Source organism: Centropristis striata, chromosome 12, assembly GCF_030273125.1.
Source record: "Centropristis striata isolate RG_2023a ecotype Rhode Island chromosome 12, C.striata_1.0, whole genome shotgun sequence".
Lineage (NCBI taxonomy): Eukaryota > Metazoa > Chordata > Actinopteri > Perciformes > Serranidae > Centropristis > Centropristis striata.
In genome coordinates, this window is record NC_081528.1 from 34,335,471 (window position 1) to 34,355,357 (window position 19,887).

The 19,887-nt window shown below is 40.0% G+C and overlaps 1 protein-coding gene across 1 annotated transcript in view; it reads right to left on the minus strand.

The window, feature by feature from the left end:
* drp2 (dystrophin related protein 2) overlaps nucleotides 1-19,887 on the minus strand; it is a 248,922-nt gene that overhangs the window by 119,470 nt on the left and 109,565 nt on the right. Inside the window, exon 3 of the mRNA XM_059345782.1 lies at nucleotides 9,350-9,524. Within this exon, the coding sequence (XP_059201765.1) occupies nucleotides 9,350-9,396 (47 nt within the window). The 5' untranslated portion in view covers nucleotides 9,397-9,524. The remainder of the gene's footprint in view (nucleotides 1-9,349; nucleotides 9,525-19,887) is intronic.

The following is a 19,887-nucleotide window of genomic DNA, read 5'->3' on the forward strand; positions in this document are numbered from 1 at the left end:
TTGTTATGTTTCATTCAAAGCACATTGTACATATTAATAGTATAGTGATTGGGAATTATGTATGTCAAACAGGTTATCCGTTCTTCCAGGTTTAATCTCTTGCAGTTGGAGGTGATTATTACAACTGTGACACATTTTTTTCAGATGACAACTTTGCATATGTGCAGGCACACACACACACACACACACACACACACACACAGTGTTAATTCATAAAATTATTCATGGGGCTTCCAATTCTGCACAGACTTGTTTTATCATTAAAGTGCATCAAAGTTTGTCGGTGTTTGTCCCACAAGTCTGTGAACGTCTTCATTCCTTTACCCAGTGTGACACGCATGATGTCTCTCAGGGAAACAAGAAATGAGCTTTGCGTGAGGCCCGAGGTAATATTTACAAGGCTGAAGTAATTGATTAAGACATCACAAAATGCCACTTTACAAATGGAACATCAGGTACAATCAAAAACCTGAAATGTGGGTCACATTTGATACATTTAGCCCAGCAGCTTAAAACCGCAATCCATCACTATTTTAGTGTGGAGTAATACAGCGAGACTGAGCAAATGTGTGCAAGGCATCCTGGAAAAAAATCTGCCTTTTTCTTACTCTGAAATAAACCCCTGAATCTCAAAAGAAGCAGTTGTGACAGCAAAAATCCTTCAAGCAACTGAATGATTGATGGCCCATACACACTCGCAGTCGCATTGCTAAACCCCACAGGAGCACCAGGTTCTCACCCCTGACCCTGAACAATAGAATTATCATTAACATGTAATTGGAGCTCAATAAGTCCTGCAGGCGTTGTACTGTAACTTGCCTGAGAGGAATGTAGGAAAAAGTGGAGCACATTAACACCAAAGGGCATTGCACTAAGCTCTGGATGACTGTAGGAGGCGCCAGGAAGGGAAGAAGTAAAGGAAAAGAGGTGGAGGGTGGAGTACAAGAAAAAAATATGTTAAATAAAAAGGTAGAGACTTCACAGGAATAAAGGAGCTCTTGAATGAGTCTGCATCAACATATCTCTGCTTGTGAATAGAAATCGGATCATTGTTCATCATTGTTGTAACGACAGAAACAGACTGAGACAAAAACAGACTCAGAGGTCTCCCCTTGCCCTCAGACAGACGCTGAGAGTGGGTGGTTGGCTCTCTGCAGTTATCTGAGCCATGCGGCAAATAAATTCATAACATGCCACCGAGACACCCACACCATCCTCGGTGGGCATTCCCTGCAGTGCAACACAGTGGGCACCTCACTATGTGGCTCAGCCTGAACCTAAACAATGCCTCACATTGTTTCCCATGTGGCCGAAACAGATAATCGGATAAGTTACAGGTGAAATCTATCTGAAGATCTCACACCTTTAACCCTTTATCAGGCGAAGAACTATATTTGGTAACTTCAGGTAATATTTCGAGAAAAAAAGTTGCAAATTTACTGGATTAAAGTGGCAAATCTACAAGACAAAAAGTCGCAGATTTAGGAGATTTAAAGTGGCAAATCTGCGGGAAAATAGTCGCAGATTTACAAGAAAAAAGTGGAAAAAAAGCAACTTTTTTCCCCCAGATTCACCACTTTAACCCTTAATAGGTCACTCATTGAAATACTTGCAAATTCCAAATTTCAACCCTAGAGAATATTGGAGGATATTACATACAGCCAGAATGTGTAAAAAAAAAAACATACGAAAATAATATTTTGAGAAAAAAGTTTACGAGATTAAAGTGGCATATCTACGAGAAAAAAGATTTATGAGATTTAAAGTGGTGAATCTGGGAGAAAAAAGTTGCTTTTTTCCCACTTTTTTCTCGTAAATCTGCAACTTTTTTCCCGCAGATTTGCCACTTTAAATCTCTTAAATCTGCAACTTTTTTTCTTGTAGGTTTGCCACTTTAATCTAGTAAATTTGCAACTTTTTTCTCGAAACATTACCTGACTCTAATTACCAAATATAGTTCTTTGCCTGATAAAGGGTTAACTGAGTCTGTTCTGCTACATAATACACAGCAGTGGAATGAAACTAAGTACTTTTGCTCAAGTACTGTATTAAAGAACTTTTACTTTACTTGAGTATTTCCATTCGATGCTACTTTAAAGGCAAATCCGGCAACCACTTTGTGTGTTCAGCCATCTCGCGGCCCTGTCATCACTACTTTGGCAATTTTTGTTTACTGCTGTGTGATAACGAGAGCAGCATAAGTAGTTGGTTGGTGACATATTTTCTAAGCTAATTTATGACAAATGTTGGCATGAAGTGTAGACATCAAAGATTGCCAAACAATTACATTTTCCATTGTTAAAAAAAAAATCACACCTACTAAACACAGGGCTAGCGGTGTTTCAGTTTAACTTTCAGCCAAATTCTTTCATGGTTTCTTGTATCTTGGTTTCCGTGTCTTGTTAATGTAAAATTGAAGGTTTTATGAAGAACAAATGCTCAAACGCTGAAATTATGTTTGGTAACACTTTATATTAAGGTTCTTAATTAACAAGTAATAAGGCCCTTGTAAGTCCTTACAAGATGCTTATTAACAATACTGTGTGTTTTAAGCATATATAAGTGTTAATAATAGCATTATAATACAGCTAATAGCAGGCTATAAGAGATTTATAATAAGAACATTAATAAAAGCCTCATGAGTATCTTATAATTCTTCATAATAGCATTACAAACACCCATAACCCACCCATTATGTCTTTGCCATGCCTTTATTCATCTTTTGTTTGCTTATTGATATCAAAATATACTTTATTGCTCATCTATTATAAGTTAACTATGCACTTGTTAACAGTTAACTATGCTTTTTGCAGCTAAAGGGATCTAAAGCGAGAACAATGCCTTATTACTTGTTAATTAATGGTTATTACAAGGACCTTAATATAAAGCGTTACCTTATGTTTTACTGTTTTAATGTAACTGCGCTGGAAGTTTCAAGTTTCTTTTATTGCACAATTAATATTTTACTTTAAGATCTTCACGTATATTCCACTGATAACACTTGCATACTTCTACTTTAGTAAGGTTTTGAATAACTTGTGGCGGAGTATTTTCACAGTGTGATCTGAATACTTCTATCACTGCTGCTACACTGGGGGAGATTTATGATGATTCAGCATCAAGCTGTCGAGTGTTTGACTGTCATAGGATGCAAAGTACAGCTGGTCTCAGTGGAAATACGGCTTGATCACACAAACATACGCTGAGCAGGTGTTCCAAAGACACGCTGATGAGTACGACCCATTTAGCTGACTTTAAAGTCAAATTCTTTTGGTAAATCATTCATTTGTTTTCTTGCAGAAGATACACTGCAAAAAAGCCAACTTGTATTTTTTGGCCTAAAACAGTGATTTAAGTTGGGAGAACTTGGAAATATAAATTATTAACATTTAGGGCAATAATGTAAGTTAGCACAACAAAGGAAGCCAGTTGTCTGCTCAAAAACAAGTTGGTGAGTTGTTGTTACTTATATCTTTACGTTGGGGTTCATAACAAGGGACAATAGTTCTGCTAACTCTTATTTCTTTGTTGTGAAATGCGGGAAATCTGTGAAATTCATTAGCGAAAGCTAGCGGCTAACTGATGCTAGCGGCTAACTGGTGCTAGCGGTTAACTGATGCTTGTTACAGCTACAAGAGTAGCCATTAGCGTATCAATGCTAACTCAAAATTGTGGTCGCAACATTAGCTGACATTTCATAGCGGCGTTACAATCGTGCCAATTCAGCACATTGCAGAAGTTAGCAGAAGTAAGGATTAAAAGTTATTACAATGTTAAATTATAAGTTAGTACAACTTACAGTTGAGTTGACAAAAATCTGAATTCAGAGTTGAGCAAACTCAAAAACAAAACTTAAAATATTTAGTTTAATTGTCCAACTTGAAATTTTATCGAAGTTTGTTGCCTTGAAATATTGAGTTCACCCAACTTTTCTTTTTTGCAGTGTAGATGCTGTAAGTTAGAAGCAACAAACTGCAGCTGGTTGGCTCAGCTTGTCTGGAGGAAGGAGTCATAAGTTGAGACAGTTCTGATCTAATATTGCTATCTGGTTCCGATATCTTAAGCATGAAGGTTGAGTGGCTGCTCCAGAACGTCTTGTGTTGAATATAGTCCAACTCGATGCATAAACTTGTATTTTCTGCAGGTTTCAAGCAGGTAAATACAGCCTGCTGCTTGTTTTATCACAGTAAATTTCTTTCAGTCTTTCAGCAGACTGTGATCCCCAACTGGGTGCTCTCAATAAACCAGTACTTCAATATTTACTTCAAGCAGGTATTAATAATCTAGCCCGTATGTTTGTGTTACTGTCGATTTTCTGGCAAGCGTCGGAGTGCTCATAAGTATTGCTCTCACTAGATCTATTTCATCTGATGGCCTCAGACCATTTTATAACAAAGCAGCCTCACACATTGTTGCTTTTAACTTATTTTAAGGGGTATATTTGTGTAAATATTTGATTTTCTGCACAGTGTTTGCACTTTGTTCCTCATATTCACTTTGAAAACATTATGAATGAGTCCTTTTGTGACTTTTAAATGTATGTAAACAGCAGAAATCTACTAATTAGAAGTTTATAATTATTTGGAAAAGTTGCCAGCGCAATTTGCACTTCTGTGCCTGATTGTATGTGGGCCAAATTAACCTACAGTTCAATAAGTCACCTTGGAGAACATTTTAAATTATTGAAAAATAACAATGCAATACAAGTTTTGTGCAAAAAGAATTGGCAGATATCCAAATTTAAATTAAAAAGTGGATCCCTGCATCCCTACTCATGAGCTTAATTGTTTGCTTTTTCAGAAGTCCAGGCAATGAGCACAAATTAAGGAAAGCCAGATAATTCCCAAGTTGTCCACTGAGTGAATTACACAGCCAAAAAAAGAATAACTTTTCTCTACTGAATAAACAGCTTAAATCTACTGAAACCACCCACACTCTCCTACTGTATTTCTTACACAATACTTACAGATGCCTGAATGGCCTCAGCAATAAGCTTGCAGTAATAAATGTCTCTTTAACATATATTCATAATCATTCAGCAGTAATTATTACAGACACAGTGCTGTACAGTGTTGCGCTCCACTTGTTTGGTGCTATTATCTCAATCCTGCGTAGGACATTAAACCACAAATTCATATAGCACCAAGCATACAGCAATAAGAACAGCATGTCTGCAATTTTTTTGCCGATGGCATCAAAGCTCTGTTTTGTAGTCAATAACACATGCTCCGCAGCTGCTGAGTGTGGCTCACAGTGTAATGATTTTGCCTACTTTCCATGCAAGATGCCAAAAAAGTGATCAAGTCCCTAACCTTCTGTTATCAGCGCTGAGTCCAATTAGCAGAGCGACACTGTGTCACACTGATAAATTCTCCGTGCCACCTCCATCTGTAAACATTAAGTGAATGCATTTTGTGTGCAATTTACTCCTTATCTTAATTTGTTAAATTCTCTGGGTGTTTTCAGAAACGGAGGGTTTCACATCAGCATCAAATTTTTCAGATGGGATTATTTTTCAGCCAGTTCTCCAGTTTGGACTATTGGATGAATTGCCTTGAAAATGTATATATATAATTATGTAATCCTAATGACTTTAGTGATCCCCTGACTTTTCCTCTTAAACCACCAGTAGGCCAAAGTCCTGACTTATAGTGAAATATCTTAACATCTACTGGCCGGTTTGGCAAAAAAATGAGGTATAAACATTCACGGATCCCAGATGACCAACCCTCAATTCATGTTCTCCTCTGAATTAACCAGCACTTGGACAACTTTCATCTAGCACCACCATGAGGTTAAATACCCCCAAAAAATAAAGATATTCCCATCAGCCTCAGCTGTACTTTGTCTTTAGTACTTATTAGCAAATATTAGCATGAGAACACGCTACATTTAGATGATGAACATGTTAAACACTATACCTGTTAAACATCAGCATGTTAGCATTAGCATTATGACAATTATACAACCTAAGTTCAGATGGCCCATTATTCCAAAACCCTAATAGCCAAAAAAAAAAAAAGTCCAACTGGACCAAAAGCCCATTTATCTGATAGTCCATTACCAAATGCCAATTGCTTGATCATCATGAATCAACACAATAACCCTACAATCCTTACAATGATTGTTATGCAGAATGATACTGTCGTAACTTGACAGCAAATGTGTTGCATCAAAGTCTGTTACCCATTGGTTGTGTGTTTCCTCGCAGAGATAACTGGACTTTAGCATCATAAAAGATGACAGGCGACGATTAGTGATAGGGTTTGGTTCTGGTTAGGGCAGACAGGCATTTGTATTGGTCTGGTTTCCTCATGTAGATGGGAAAACTAACTTTGACACAACACCATTAAGGTCTGATGACATTGCACATTGCATAATAATTAGCAATATGCTTGTTTGTTAGGGTTAGAGGTGGGGATGGGTACCTTTCACATTTCAAAGGCATGGCATGGTTGGAATAAACAAAGTTGAGTCGGGCTGCTCTGTGCACATATCGAGGATGACGCAGGAGGTCGAGGGATTTAATTTCACCGAGGCAGTTTGTAGTAAAGTGGCAGGTAATATTCCTGAGTTGAAGAGCGGAATATTAGTGGAGGACCAGAGATGCAGCAGCTAGCTGCTAACTTTTAATGACTGGTCTACAGAAGAATGGAGAGAGCAAACGGACTAAGGAGGGTCCAATCTGGAGGCAGACGAAGGCCAAGCCCGGGTAGAGACATTGGAAAGATAGCAGCTGGCGGCTAGCAGGCCTAGAGCCGGGATGTTCATCTCTGCGCCGGGGTGGAAGAGGGCAGCAGCTAGTGGCCGCGGTGAGCAGACAGGACCAGATGAGGAGATAAATAAAAAATAAAAAAAATAGTGCGATCGTCAGCACGCTTGTTAGTCAAAGACGTAAACAGATTGAAATCAATGATCAGTTTAAAGTTAACGCCGTTTAGGTACCGAAACATGGTACCGTTTGATTTTACATGAATCGGTACTCGGTAGTACCGACGGAATTTGGTCGGTACCAAGTACCGAATTCGGTACCCATCGCTAGTTAGATGGTTATGGCATGTATTTTTGGAGCAATGGGCATGTCATTTTCAGATAACAGGCTGGTGGAAAAATGGGGTTTTGGTTCAATGGGACATTTTTTTTAACCTGCTGGAGTTTGAGACTAATGCCACGGCACCCTACTAGTGCAGCCACCAAGAGCTTCTTACACATCTGTAGAGACTCTCGCCAAAGTACAGCACACTATGGTGTGTTATGTGCGACAGTTTAAAGTAGTGAAGAAAGCAGCCATGACCTGGAAGAGAGTCTCAGCCACCTGTCAATCAATGCCAGACAGGCCATTATAAAGCAGGTCATCTGCACTTGTCCAGCCGCTGGCATTAAACTCAGTGAGACGTTTCCTCTGGACAGTACTCACCCTCAAGGTTAGACAGCTTTTCACTGAAGTTCTCTCTCATTCATTCATTCCTATATTCTACTTTCTCTCTGCTCCTCCCATTTCCCTGCAACCCATCTCTCCCCTCTGATGATTTAATACCAGCTGTCTGCTCGCTCTCTTCCTCCATTGACTCTTTTCTTTATTCCTCCCTTTCTCTCTCTCTCTCAGCCTGATGAAGTCAGAGTGCAGCTCTGGTATAAACAGCCACTGCAGGCCATCCATAGTGATCTCATTACGCAGGACTGCAGGGGAAACTGTCTTAACCAATTTCACAGCTATCCTTCCTTAACCCCCTCCCTCTTCCTAGATACATCAGGGTCAAGTAAGCAATTAAGGGGCCAATTGTCTAAACAGGATGCCAGTTGAATTGAAGAAACGGCAATGATGCAGCAAGCCCGGACAGTTTCCAATTAAGCATCAGAGAACAACATGAACGCCATCTAATTGTTTTGCACTGATAAACCTCTCGAGTGTAACTTGTGGAATGGCAGTATTAACCCATATTATATCAATAATTAATAAGCTGACTGGAAGGAGCACTGGAATATGCATTATTGTGTGACAGCCCATTATTACATACAATATTTTTTTTAATTGCCTGAAAAACGAGCGTGGATGGCGACAAAAAGAATCGTCAGAGGAGGGAAATGATAAACAAATAAATAAAGTATTTCGAGACATTAAGGCATCATTAGTGCTGTTTTCCCCTGTGTGACTGGCTGGACATAAATGTACACATATTAGCGTAATGTCTCCCCCGAGTTTTCACCACAAAAAGACAACTGCCACAGCAATTAAAAGTGCAATTCTCACTAAATATTCAGTTTGAAAAGTACTAACTCCCTTGGAATTAAGAGTCGGTTTGAAATAATTACTTTGATTAAGCCAAAAGTCGTCAGACTCACCTGAAAAGGATTTTAATTAGTCCCACTTCACATCTCTCATACTGAGTGGGCATGTGGCCAGTTCATAGCGACTGCGTTATAAAGAGGTGATTTGTTTCCACGTCCGATCACTGAGACAAAGGATGTTTTTGCCTTTTGTTTTGCTGAATTATATAATAGACTCTGAATCTTACTGAAACAGACTGTGTTTAGAAAAAGACAGTGATGCCTAGCTGCTGGCTAACAAACTGTGTAAACAGTTCGTTTGGGAAATGATCTGCACCCTGACAAAGTCATAAAAGAAATCAACATTTCTATATTTTTTTTGACACAGCCAACTTGTCGGGAGGAAAAACAATCAGCGGTTTGAAGCTATTGTTGCCACAAAACAGACAATCTCCACACTGCAAAAAAAGAAAAGTTGGGTGAACTCAAAATTTCAAGGCAACAAACTTCGATAAAATTTGAAGTTGGACAATTAAACTAAATATTTTAAGTTTTGTTTTTGAGTTTGTCCAACTCTGAATTTCTCTGGCACGATTGGAACGCTGCTATGAAATGTCAGCTAATGCTGTGACCACAATTTTGAGTTAGCATTGATACGCTAATGGCTGTAACAAGCAGCGCCGCTAGCATCAGTTAGCCGCTAGCATCAGTTAGCCGCTAGCTTTCGCTAATGACCGAATTTCACAACAAAGAAATAAGAGTTAGCAGAACTATTGTCCCTTGTTTTGAACCTCAACTTAAAGATATAAGTAACAACAACTCACAAACTTGTTTTTGAGCAGACAACTGGCTTCCTTTGTTGTGCTAACTTACATTATTGCCCTAAATGTCAGTAATTTATATTTCCAAGTTTTACCAAATTAAATCACTGCTTTAGGCCAAAAAATACAAGTTGGCTTTTTTGCAGTGCAATGTTTCAAATGCAGCCACTTCCTTCTCTCTCAGATGCAAAAAGCATCTTGGCTGTGAAAACCTCCATCGTTCCAGACCGTTACAGGGAACACCACTATGAACGTCTTACCGGATGTTGTGGGACTTGCGTTTGATCTCGTTCCAGCAGAGGTTCATTTCTCCTGTTTGGTGCGGGCCGCCTCCTCTCAGTCTCCTGCACTCTGTCCCCTCCTCCTGCCCCTCACCGTCCACTGTGGACTGGCAAGGCACACAGTGGCATCCCGGCCACGAGGGCCGCCCCGCAGCTAGAGACAAGAAACAGCAGGGGACACCCAGGTCAATATCACAGTCTATTGATTTTCACTTTTTTGGAATGAGCCTGCTCATAATTAATATTTTGATCTGTTATATAAAGCCACTAAGGGTATATTTTTGGCTTTGGTGACCCTAGGGGCAGAATAAATAAAGACTTTGTGAAAGACAGAGCAAAACAACACAGGATTGTCTGAAAAACAAGCTGAACCTGGCTCACCTTCTGCCACAATCATCTGTGGGGCACTGAGTTGGTCATTAAATGCAGGCAAGCGCACATTCCTCGTAGATTACTTTGCAATTATGAAGACAAAATAGAAAATGATTGCTACAGTGACAACCTTCCAGAGCAATGAAATCCTGCCTCATATTTTCAATTATTTTATAATAATTACAGTGTCATACCAATATGCCCAATTAACACATCAGTTACACTTCAATTCAACTCATAGACATATTTATTCCTAAAGGTAAAAATGTATAAAGGTGTTTCTTAAAGATGACAATATGTATCCATATTGTCACTTTGCATCAATGATATTGGATTGTTGATCACTGAATCAAGATATCGGCCTAGATCGATGTTGAGTTACACCTCAAACCAAGACAACTTTAATTTGCAACTGATTTGGTCTGAACACTCACTCAGAATTAGTGGGAAGAGAGCAACATATACTGTGTACAATACCATGCTAATTTAAATTTGCAATGTCTCATTTTCATGTAAAACAGTTTATTCCCCAAGACATTAATAGGGGTCAACAAGTAGCCTGGCTCTGTCCAAAGAAAACACATTTCATCTACCAGCAGCTTGAAAATTCACTGATTAACTGGTTATGTGTCAGACAATTTCTTGGCTCCAACCAGAAACTTCCTGGATTCCTGTGACATCCACACCTGCTGCCACACAACTGATTTATATGTCAGGAACTCTCCTGCAGAAACTAAGTCAAAATATTGATTTTTACTGGCGATCACGAGTGCCTATTGCGGACTGGAGACAAACTGGAACTGTATTTTTTTTTTTCTTTAAATAAATTATTATGTCACTATTATTGTCTTGGTCATTATGATTATTTTCACCCCTTTATTTTTCTTTTTTTGCCTAATGTGCTGTCTGTCGGGATGGGGGGGGGGGGGGGGGTTCTGTTTCTGTGTTTTGTATTGTTAATGTGTTTAAAAACAATAAAGTGTGTTTAAAAGAAAAATATTGATTTTTTTTTTTTTTGTCCGCCATATTTTTTGTTTTGAACGCCGGAACCTTGAAAGTCACGTGACTTGGACACAAACCAATAGGAAAAAATATCCATGGAGTAGCCACCACGGGATATGCCTGTCATTAACTTGCATTGTACCTAAATCCGTGTCAGTTTCACGGAAATTTGAGTGATTCCGTGGCTATTCCACGGATTTTGAGTTAAGCAAATCCGTGGCTATTTCACGGATTCCTGTGAGACCATGTTGCTCCTGCATGCACCTTAGCTTTAACACTTTTACACTTTCATTTTCCCCACACTGAATTGCACATTATATTCAGATTGTCACATGACTCGTCACTTTTTGAATAACTGGTCTTTATAATTATGATGTGACCAGAAAGGGGACTTAAAAGTGGAAATTCCTGTTTAATAAAAAGCCAAATTCAAGCGCCAAACACAGCAGAAGTTAAGTCAACAAATCAGAGTCAAATGTAATAACTGTCCTGTGTGTGGGGGAGAAAACCTGAATCACAAGACACCAGCAGTTTCGTCCTATTATTCCGCTCCATTAAACTCAAGGAAACAAACGCAGACAAAAAGCCTCTTTTTTTCACAGACTTTTTAGAGTGAGGGGGCATGTGAGGCTACACTTGAAGAGGTGCAATCCCCTTGATGGAGCTGTAGAGGCAAAAATATCAAAAGAGGCAGCCCATGCACACAGACACACAGGCAGTCTCGCACACACAGACACATACACACATACACACACACGCTATAATAAGTGGCGGAAGAAGCTTTTCCCGGTTCACAGGTCATGATAAATCTTGTGTTTGGTCACTGGGCTGTCAGAGGCTTCCTGTCTTTTCCGTTCATTTCACAACCTTTACCTCAGCAGCAGCTGGGCCTCTCAGCTAACACCTTCAGCCCTACAACATACACACTCACACTGACACACACACACACCGCACACACGCTATAACCAGGAGCTTCCCTTGTGCTTTGCCAGAAGGCTCTTATCACATCGTTTTTTTAAACTGGTCAATCCGATTCTTCCCTGCTGAAGGGCTCAACCTCTAACCTCCAAACCAGCTGTCAGACATCCATCTACAGGAACACACACACACACACACACACACACACACAAAATACCTTCACTTGGACATAAAGTTATCACAACACAAGCTTTTAACACATAAAGTGATATCTTGTAGCGAGACTAGCTGTACCTTTCAATTTCTGTTGTTTTCATAGGTGATTCAAAATGTTATTTATACATGTTAAAAAAAAAAAGTTTTGCAAGCTGCAATGATTAGTCGATTTGTTGATTAATAAACTCGAGTCATTTTTTAGAAATAAAAGAATGCCACAATTTACTGGTGTCAGCTTCTCCATTAATCATTTCATTTTTACTAAATGTCTTTGGGTTTGGACTGTTGGTCAGGCAAAAGGACATCTTAAAATGTCATTGAACTTTGCCATTTATTACGTTTAATATACTAAATGATTAATAATTCAAATCTAAAAAATGAAAAGAAGAATCATTAATTAATTCATTATTATTATTAAAAGTTCCTGATGTTTAATTTCTCAAGGGTTACACATTGTTCTTGTCTCTAAAGATGCTAAAATAACGCAGATTGTTTAAAAAATGTATTTGACTGAAAGTAGACATATCTAACATTTGATGGTTCATAAATAAAAAAATGTTTTTCTTGTTCAACAAACTAATACTAGGAGAAATAGGTGACAGACTTCATTCCCATCATCAGTAGATGAGTAAGCCGTTCTGTTTATTTTTGTTTGTCATGTTCAACACCAAGAACAAAAAAAACAGGGTTAGTCAACAGTAAAAAGTAGTCGGCAGCAAATTTGAAAGAAAGACTGAAAAAATAAGAAACCACTGTAACATTTTCATTTGTTTTTGTTGTTGTTGTTGTTTTTAATCAAAAACAAACACAACACAATCAGACACATGATTTTTCATTCTCTTCCAATTGATTTTAACCTTTCCCACTGAAGAAAAAAGTCAAACTAATGTGCCTTAAACCTGCATTCTTTCCAATGACCAGCAGGGGGCGAATCCACTGGCTGCAAAAAGTAGTCCAATTGTATAGAGGTCTATGAGAAAATGACTGTATTTCTCACTTGCTTTATTATATAAGTAAACATTTTTATAATGTGTTTATCGTCTCAATCTCTCTCATGTCTCATGTGATTTGTGTGTCTGCGTGCTTTCATATGACAACCTTTTACAATGTGTTTTCAATTCAAAGGTCATTTATAACATTTTGGTTGCTTAAAAGTGTCTTGTCCGGTGTTCATATGGATTAAAAGACATTCTAAGGAGTTGGCTCTTCATTTTGAATAAGGGATGCACCTTGCTAACCAAGCCTGCTAGCTAGCGCTAGAGTTAGCTGATGACACAGCATCCTTCTCCGTTCTGCTTCACTAGTGTCAAAAAACATGGCAACTCCCAAAAAACCAAGATGGTGATTCAGGGCTTCAAAACTGGAGTGTAGAAACCACCTGGTCATGGTGAGTATGTCCCATAACTTTTATTAAATCTGTGTTTCTTTCATTGCTTTTTTCCTGGTTGGAACCTTTAAAGAGTTAACTAACAGACTGCTTTCCTTTGAGCACCTCTCCCTCGAGGTAAGATGGTTTATCTAAAACAAATTGAGCCCGAATTGAACCAGGAAGAAAGAACTTTTGTTGCAGCGTCAACACATGAGCGAACAGCTCCCCGGTGAGAGGGAGGGAGAGACTTGTCTTCCATACACTCATCTGCTTTCTTTATCTTCATCCTTCTCCTCCTACTCCTTTTCTGTACACATACATTTTTCTTGCTACCTTTCTAGTTTGTTCTGTGGACCACCTCACCTCCCATTGGCCGGATGGGATTTTTTTTTCTTCCAATTTCACATGAATCATCATCTCGTTCCCACTCCTGTCTTCTGTTATCTCTGCACTTCCTTCCCTCCCTTTTCTTCCTCAGACAGCTCCTGTTAGTGGAGGTGAGTCTTGTATGAATCAGCACATCCCTCCCACTCTCACCGTCTCTTTCTCTTCGCTGGTAATCAGAGGTCACATGTGACTCTGCATAATGTTAGCTCCTTCAGGACCTCACTTGAGCTTGAAAACCTCTAAAAATAATCACCCAAACGCCTTTATTTTCCACGAATAGATTTGATTCATTCCACTGCTGTTTGTGAATAAAACATGGAAACGAGGCAGCAGAGGCTCCACATGACACAATGATGTTTAAGAGCAGAGTGGCAGCAATGATTGTTTGTTTGCTTTGGAAAGCTGACTCTTCAAGGTTTGAAATGGAGTTGAACAATGACAACTATCAACCACATCACTGCTAACACCAAGAGGATACCCCGCGGGTGAGAGATAGCTCTGAGAGAGGTTTGCTCCTGAAGTAAAGCGGGAATCGAGTGACAGACAGCGCTGTCTGCGACCTCAAATCTCTTTTTTCTCCCTCTTCAACTTTTTCTCAGATAGCTGCCAGCAGGGTTTCATATAAAGACAAACTCATACATCATTGCACCTGGAGGAATCTATTTAGAATCTCATTTGAATATTTTTTTTTAAATCAGTTCACATTTTTTGCTGCAGGACACATTAAAAGTCAACACAACAGGGAAATTATGTCCACAAAAATCATGTCATGAATGCCTCTGTTATCCTGCACACATTGAATCATGCAGGCATGTATCAGCCCCGGTGCAACACTTAAGTCAGGTCTGTCTCCCGCTTTAAACTTCAAAAACATGATTCAAGCTTTAAACATGCATTATTTACAGCCTTGATCGGATGTGGCGTTGCTCAGTCAAGCGCATGTGCTGCATGTTTTCCAAAGATGCTGAAAAACCAGCAGAGATTTCCCTGACATACCACAAAGTGACACAGACAATACTCGTCTTGCTGCTATGGCTACAGCCCTCACCTCCCTGCTCTCATGACTGTTTCCTAAAGAAACTGTAGCTTAACACTTTTAAAAGATTGGCTAATTATGTGAACAGGGCAGACAGAATATGTGCCTCTTCTTCTCTTTGACAACTCGAGCCACTGCAACCTGGAAGGACATTTTCCAGACAATATGTGAATTTCAAATCAAAGGAGGTGAAGATGATAAAAGATAGCACGCAAAGCTTTGCTGGATTTCACAGCAAAAGAGAAAAGACAGTTCAACTGAGCAGATAAAGCGTCAGAGGATCAAAGCCACTGCGCCGCCACACCATGTCTACACGTTGATATTAATCTGAAGGAATCAAGACTGTAGCTAAGATATCCCTGAGAAGCAATAAGATAGCTCGGATTTACTCTCATTACTGGAGCTCTGCAGACAAATGCAGCTCTCTCACAATGTGCAGTGCCTACCTTAATAGTACAGACCTGCTGCGCTGCTACAATTCCAGTCTCACGTTGTTAAACCTGTCACTACAGGTAACCGAGTGTGGACATTGTTTACCCTGTCTGTTGATTGGCTCGGTGAAGAATCCACAGATACGTTTGGCATGCAGAGAGCGTTATAAGAAACAAACAGGGAGAGAGATTGATGGAGGCAGAGAGGGAGTTGGGAGGGGAGGACAGACACAGGCAATAGGGAGAGATGTGTGACCTAATAAGCAGAAACTTCTGTTGTGGTCAAAGACTTCTCTGTACTGGTACATTCCTGCTCACACCTACATAGCCCCCCCCCCCCCACTCCTCGACCGAGGGGAAGAAAAGGCCATCTGCCTGATGTCCTTCGACCCACGCACTTACTGACCACTGCACAGGAAACCGAAGTGAAGGGAAAAAACAAATAAAATAAATCATTATCCTCCCACAGCAGACATTTGTTTTGCTACAATATGTTCCCACAGTATATACAATTAATAAAAAGGACCACCGGGGTCATAGTCACAGCAGCACAGTGACAGTACAACAAGGGAATATATCGCAAGGAAAGCAGGAAGTGTTTCTGAAGTTTTTAATGTTACTTTTACACCACACTAGCAGCTTGGCTATAGGGATCGCAACGTCACACTGTCAGTTCATTAATGTGGTACACACTGAAATACCTCAACAACTATTGGATCGATTGCCATGAAAATTTATACAGACATTAATGGTGCCCAAGAGATGAATCTTCTGGACTTTGTGGATTCGAGGGCCGTCGGTGAACATCTGAGGCCCTAGTTTTCGCCCACTGGCACTAGTCTGACCCTTGAATGTGGCTTTTTCAGTTGATTGAGTATGTTGAATCAGCGGCGGAGCTCGACACATTTTCCAGCTTAAAGGAATCAGTGCACAACAAGAGAAATGGAAGTGAAGAAAGCCAGTAAAAGACTAAAGTTTTAAAAAAAGAGGACACACAGCTGCTCTTCTCAGTCTTCATCTTCACCTCATCTGATCTGATCATTCCCAGTTGGAGTGAAGTTGACTGTTGTGACTTGAGTAAAATTCCCCTAAAATTTACTGGATGGATTGCCAAGAAACTTGGTACAAACAATCACATAACACTCTCTGGAATAATTGTGATAACTTTGGAGACTTTCCCTCACACACCACCATGATGCCAAAATTCAAAATTGCTCCTTTGCGTTAAGAAAAACCTGCAAAACAAATCACATTACCATCAGTCTCAGCTGTACTTTGTATTCAGTGCAAAACAGCAAATGTTACTAAATAATTAAACATCAGCATGTTGGCTTTGCCATTGTGAGCCTGTTAGCATACTGACCTTATCATTAAGCTCAAAGCACAAGTGCTTAAATACCTCACAGAGCTGCACGGCTGCAGACAGACACACGATGGAGAGAGATTAATGAAATGATTAAATTCTTTAAAAAACATGTTTGGAATCTAGAATTTGAATTCCTTAAGACTCTCCTTCACACTCTCCTGCAACACCTGGCCTCCCATTGCTACTATATCATTTCACTCACACAACGCCAATCGAGTTTGTCGTCTAGACTTCGACCTCGTCGCTCGCCACAGATAATCTACATGAGATATTAGGGAATGATAATTAAATATGGATGCTGGGGTGGTGGTGGGGCTGAGAGAGCAGTCAGCAACACTGATGCAGGGCTCCAGCAGCATTGACAACACAGAGCTCCCTCTGGGGAGCTGGGGCTTTTTCGCAGCTTATATAGGCCGCCAATAAAGCTCGACTGCCTGAACTATCTTACAGGCATTTCTCCATTTATGACATCTGATGATCAGCAATCTCCACCATCTCCTCATTTCAACTCTTTTCGTCATTCACAGTTCTCTCAGTGAAAGACCATAGACTGTATATAAATAATGGCCGTAATCACCGTGACGTCACCCATTGGTTTGTGGACTGCCCATTGGAAGCCTCAAGTTCAGCATTATACTCGTCGCCATCTTGTTTCTGATACAGGAAGCAGACCATATCTGGACTGTGGAGGAGGAGAGGGATCTGATCACTGACTACAGCCTCTCTACACCTCAACCTGACTGAGAGAAGCCGCTGCTAATTCATGTTAGCATTAATTGGAGCATTAGCTGGGATGTTAGTATTGGCTAGCAAAAAAACAAAAACAAAATGTATCTTTCTTACCTCAGAAAACTGAGCAGCGACTCCTTGCAGTGTCTGTTAGTCCAACCAAACACTGAACAAGACATTTTTACTGAACAAAACTTTCAAATAAACTGTCATTAAGTGAAAATACAGTGAAAGGGTCAAAGTTATGAGACCAAATCGGTAAACGTCCTCTTTTCTATCTGTATAACGTTATATATAACTTTATTGACTCGTTGCCGTGGATACGCATTGCTCTGCTTCTCTCCTGGTGACGGCTCGCCTTGTCAGTGACCTGTCAATCAAAGGTAGCCACGCCCCAAATCATACGATTCTTTATCTTCTATTTTCTTCTAAATGGGGCCATTATTAGAACTATTGACATCAAATTGTCTTGAAGATCATTTTTAACTAGTGATTGAGACCATGGTGCTGTCCTGAAAAAAATTTCTGAGGTAATAAATCAAGTGAGAAGTTTTCAAATTTTGCACTGAAATGAATGGGCAGATTTTTCTGCAGCCAAACTTAGCGCCCCCTGCTGGAATTTTCGGTGGATTGCAGGCTTAAGGCACTTCCTGGTTGGCCTCCATGCTCAGACATGGAGATTGCCACCTGTGAAAGACACTAGGTGGTCAGGATAGACACCACAAGCATCACCATCAATACTGTTCTGAGTCCCTTTCCATACACACTCTCCATCAATGACAATCACAAAATACTGTGAATATTCTGATGACACAGACACGCTTGCCCACTTCACAGAGAGGGACTTAGTCACAGCCTACCAACAACCGTTTGTCTGCTTCACCCAGTGGGCCACAGACAGTCACTTCCTGCTCAACGTCACCAAGACTCTTCTTTGACTCCCACCATCACCATTTACATCATAGCCAACCAAAGCTTTAAGTACCTCAGCACCATCCTGGACAATAGACCTTTATCATCACATCAAAGACATACAAAAAATGTGATTGAAAGTGAATTTCCTCTAGAGAGCACATAAAGAATGAATCTGAGGTTATTCATTGAGTTCATTGGATCCAAACTTATTTTGCTTGTGACCTCAGTTCACAGGTTATAACCCTGCTTGAGCTGTGAGGAATTCAAATCTTTTTTAGATAGTTTCATTTGAACTACTTTCAAAAGCTTACTAAAATGAAGGTATTTAATATCTCACAAAGAAAAAATGAAAAAGTAGAGGAAAAAAGAAATGAATGAAATGTTTGTGAAATAGGAATATACTTTTCTTTCTTATTCCTTGAATTATTTTGAAACCTCCTCAAATGTATCCTTGGACCTCCTGTAAATTGGGAACTACTGATTTAGATGAAAGCCCTTTTTTTGCAGGGGTAGAGGTAGGAGGTTTGCCAAAGTTCATGGCGAAAGCTAAACTTCTCTGTCCGCTCGAAACAAACTTTTTAATTGCCAATCGTGGCAATTCCAGCCAATACAGTTTACAGATCCAAAACCAGTGTATGTAACAGATATATAGATATACATTTCACAAGTCTTCAAAAAAAAAAAAAATCAAGTGTAAACGATTTACTAGAAAAAGTTCTGGCTGCACCCATTTTCATTCTGGGATTAGGGAAAAAAAATGCTCTGACTTGTTTGTATTTTCAAAAATCACAATGGTCTCTGGAAGAGCTAAGCTCAGGCAGGTTTATACTCACAGTCTATATCTAGTGAGTCAGACTGGTGCAGCAACAAAGTGGTCTAAGCTTAAAAGGAATTGAGATAGCAGGGTATAATGTTTAAAGTGTTTAAACAGAATAGATCAGCCTCATTGTCACAGATCCAGCTACTTCAGTCAGTATCAGCTGAAACCAGTATCTGGTTTTAGAAAAAAAAAAGCACTACAAAGATATAACGTTTAAAAAGATAAGGAGTAAGGAAAGTCACTCGGGCTGAGCCAAAGTCCTTGTCATGGGATTTTTCTCAGGGACATTTCCCTCTCAGAGTTTACACATTCACATTTAAATGTAGTATAGTATATCAGCTGTGACAGATGGAGAGATTGTGCTGAAATGGAACTAATTTCGAAGTGTAATTGCGAACACATCCTTCTGTCACTCGGCTTAAGCCAACAACGATTTGTAATGCTTTTACACCCACAATTACAAACACTTAACAGAAGTGATAAAGCCATTATGCACTGTCCAAAAGAACTGGCGAGCGCTGATACGGACACCCAGAACTTCGGCTCGGCTTCATTGAATGTGGTGAGCACTGATTTAACTTCAACAAATAAATCCCAAGCCAACGGTGACTCAGAGTATCAGTGTCCAGGCGGCCCGCTGGTAAACAGAGTCGCTGCAAGTGTACTCGCACATTCCTGGTAGTGTGTGTGTGTGTGTGTGTGTGTGTGTGTGTGTGTGGATGCATGGTGGTGTGTGTCTTGGCTCTTGGCTTTGTGCCTGATGGGGGTTAGTGGAGGTTGGACCACTGCCTCCCTGCTGCTCCATCCCGCTGTCCCCCAGCCCCTCAACAGCCACCAGTTAGAAGAGAATGGGGGAAAACACACACACACACACACACACACACACACCCTCCAGCTCTTAGTGGCTTCTCTGCTGCTGATGCAGGATGAGTGAGCCGAGCTCTCCCTCACAGCTG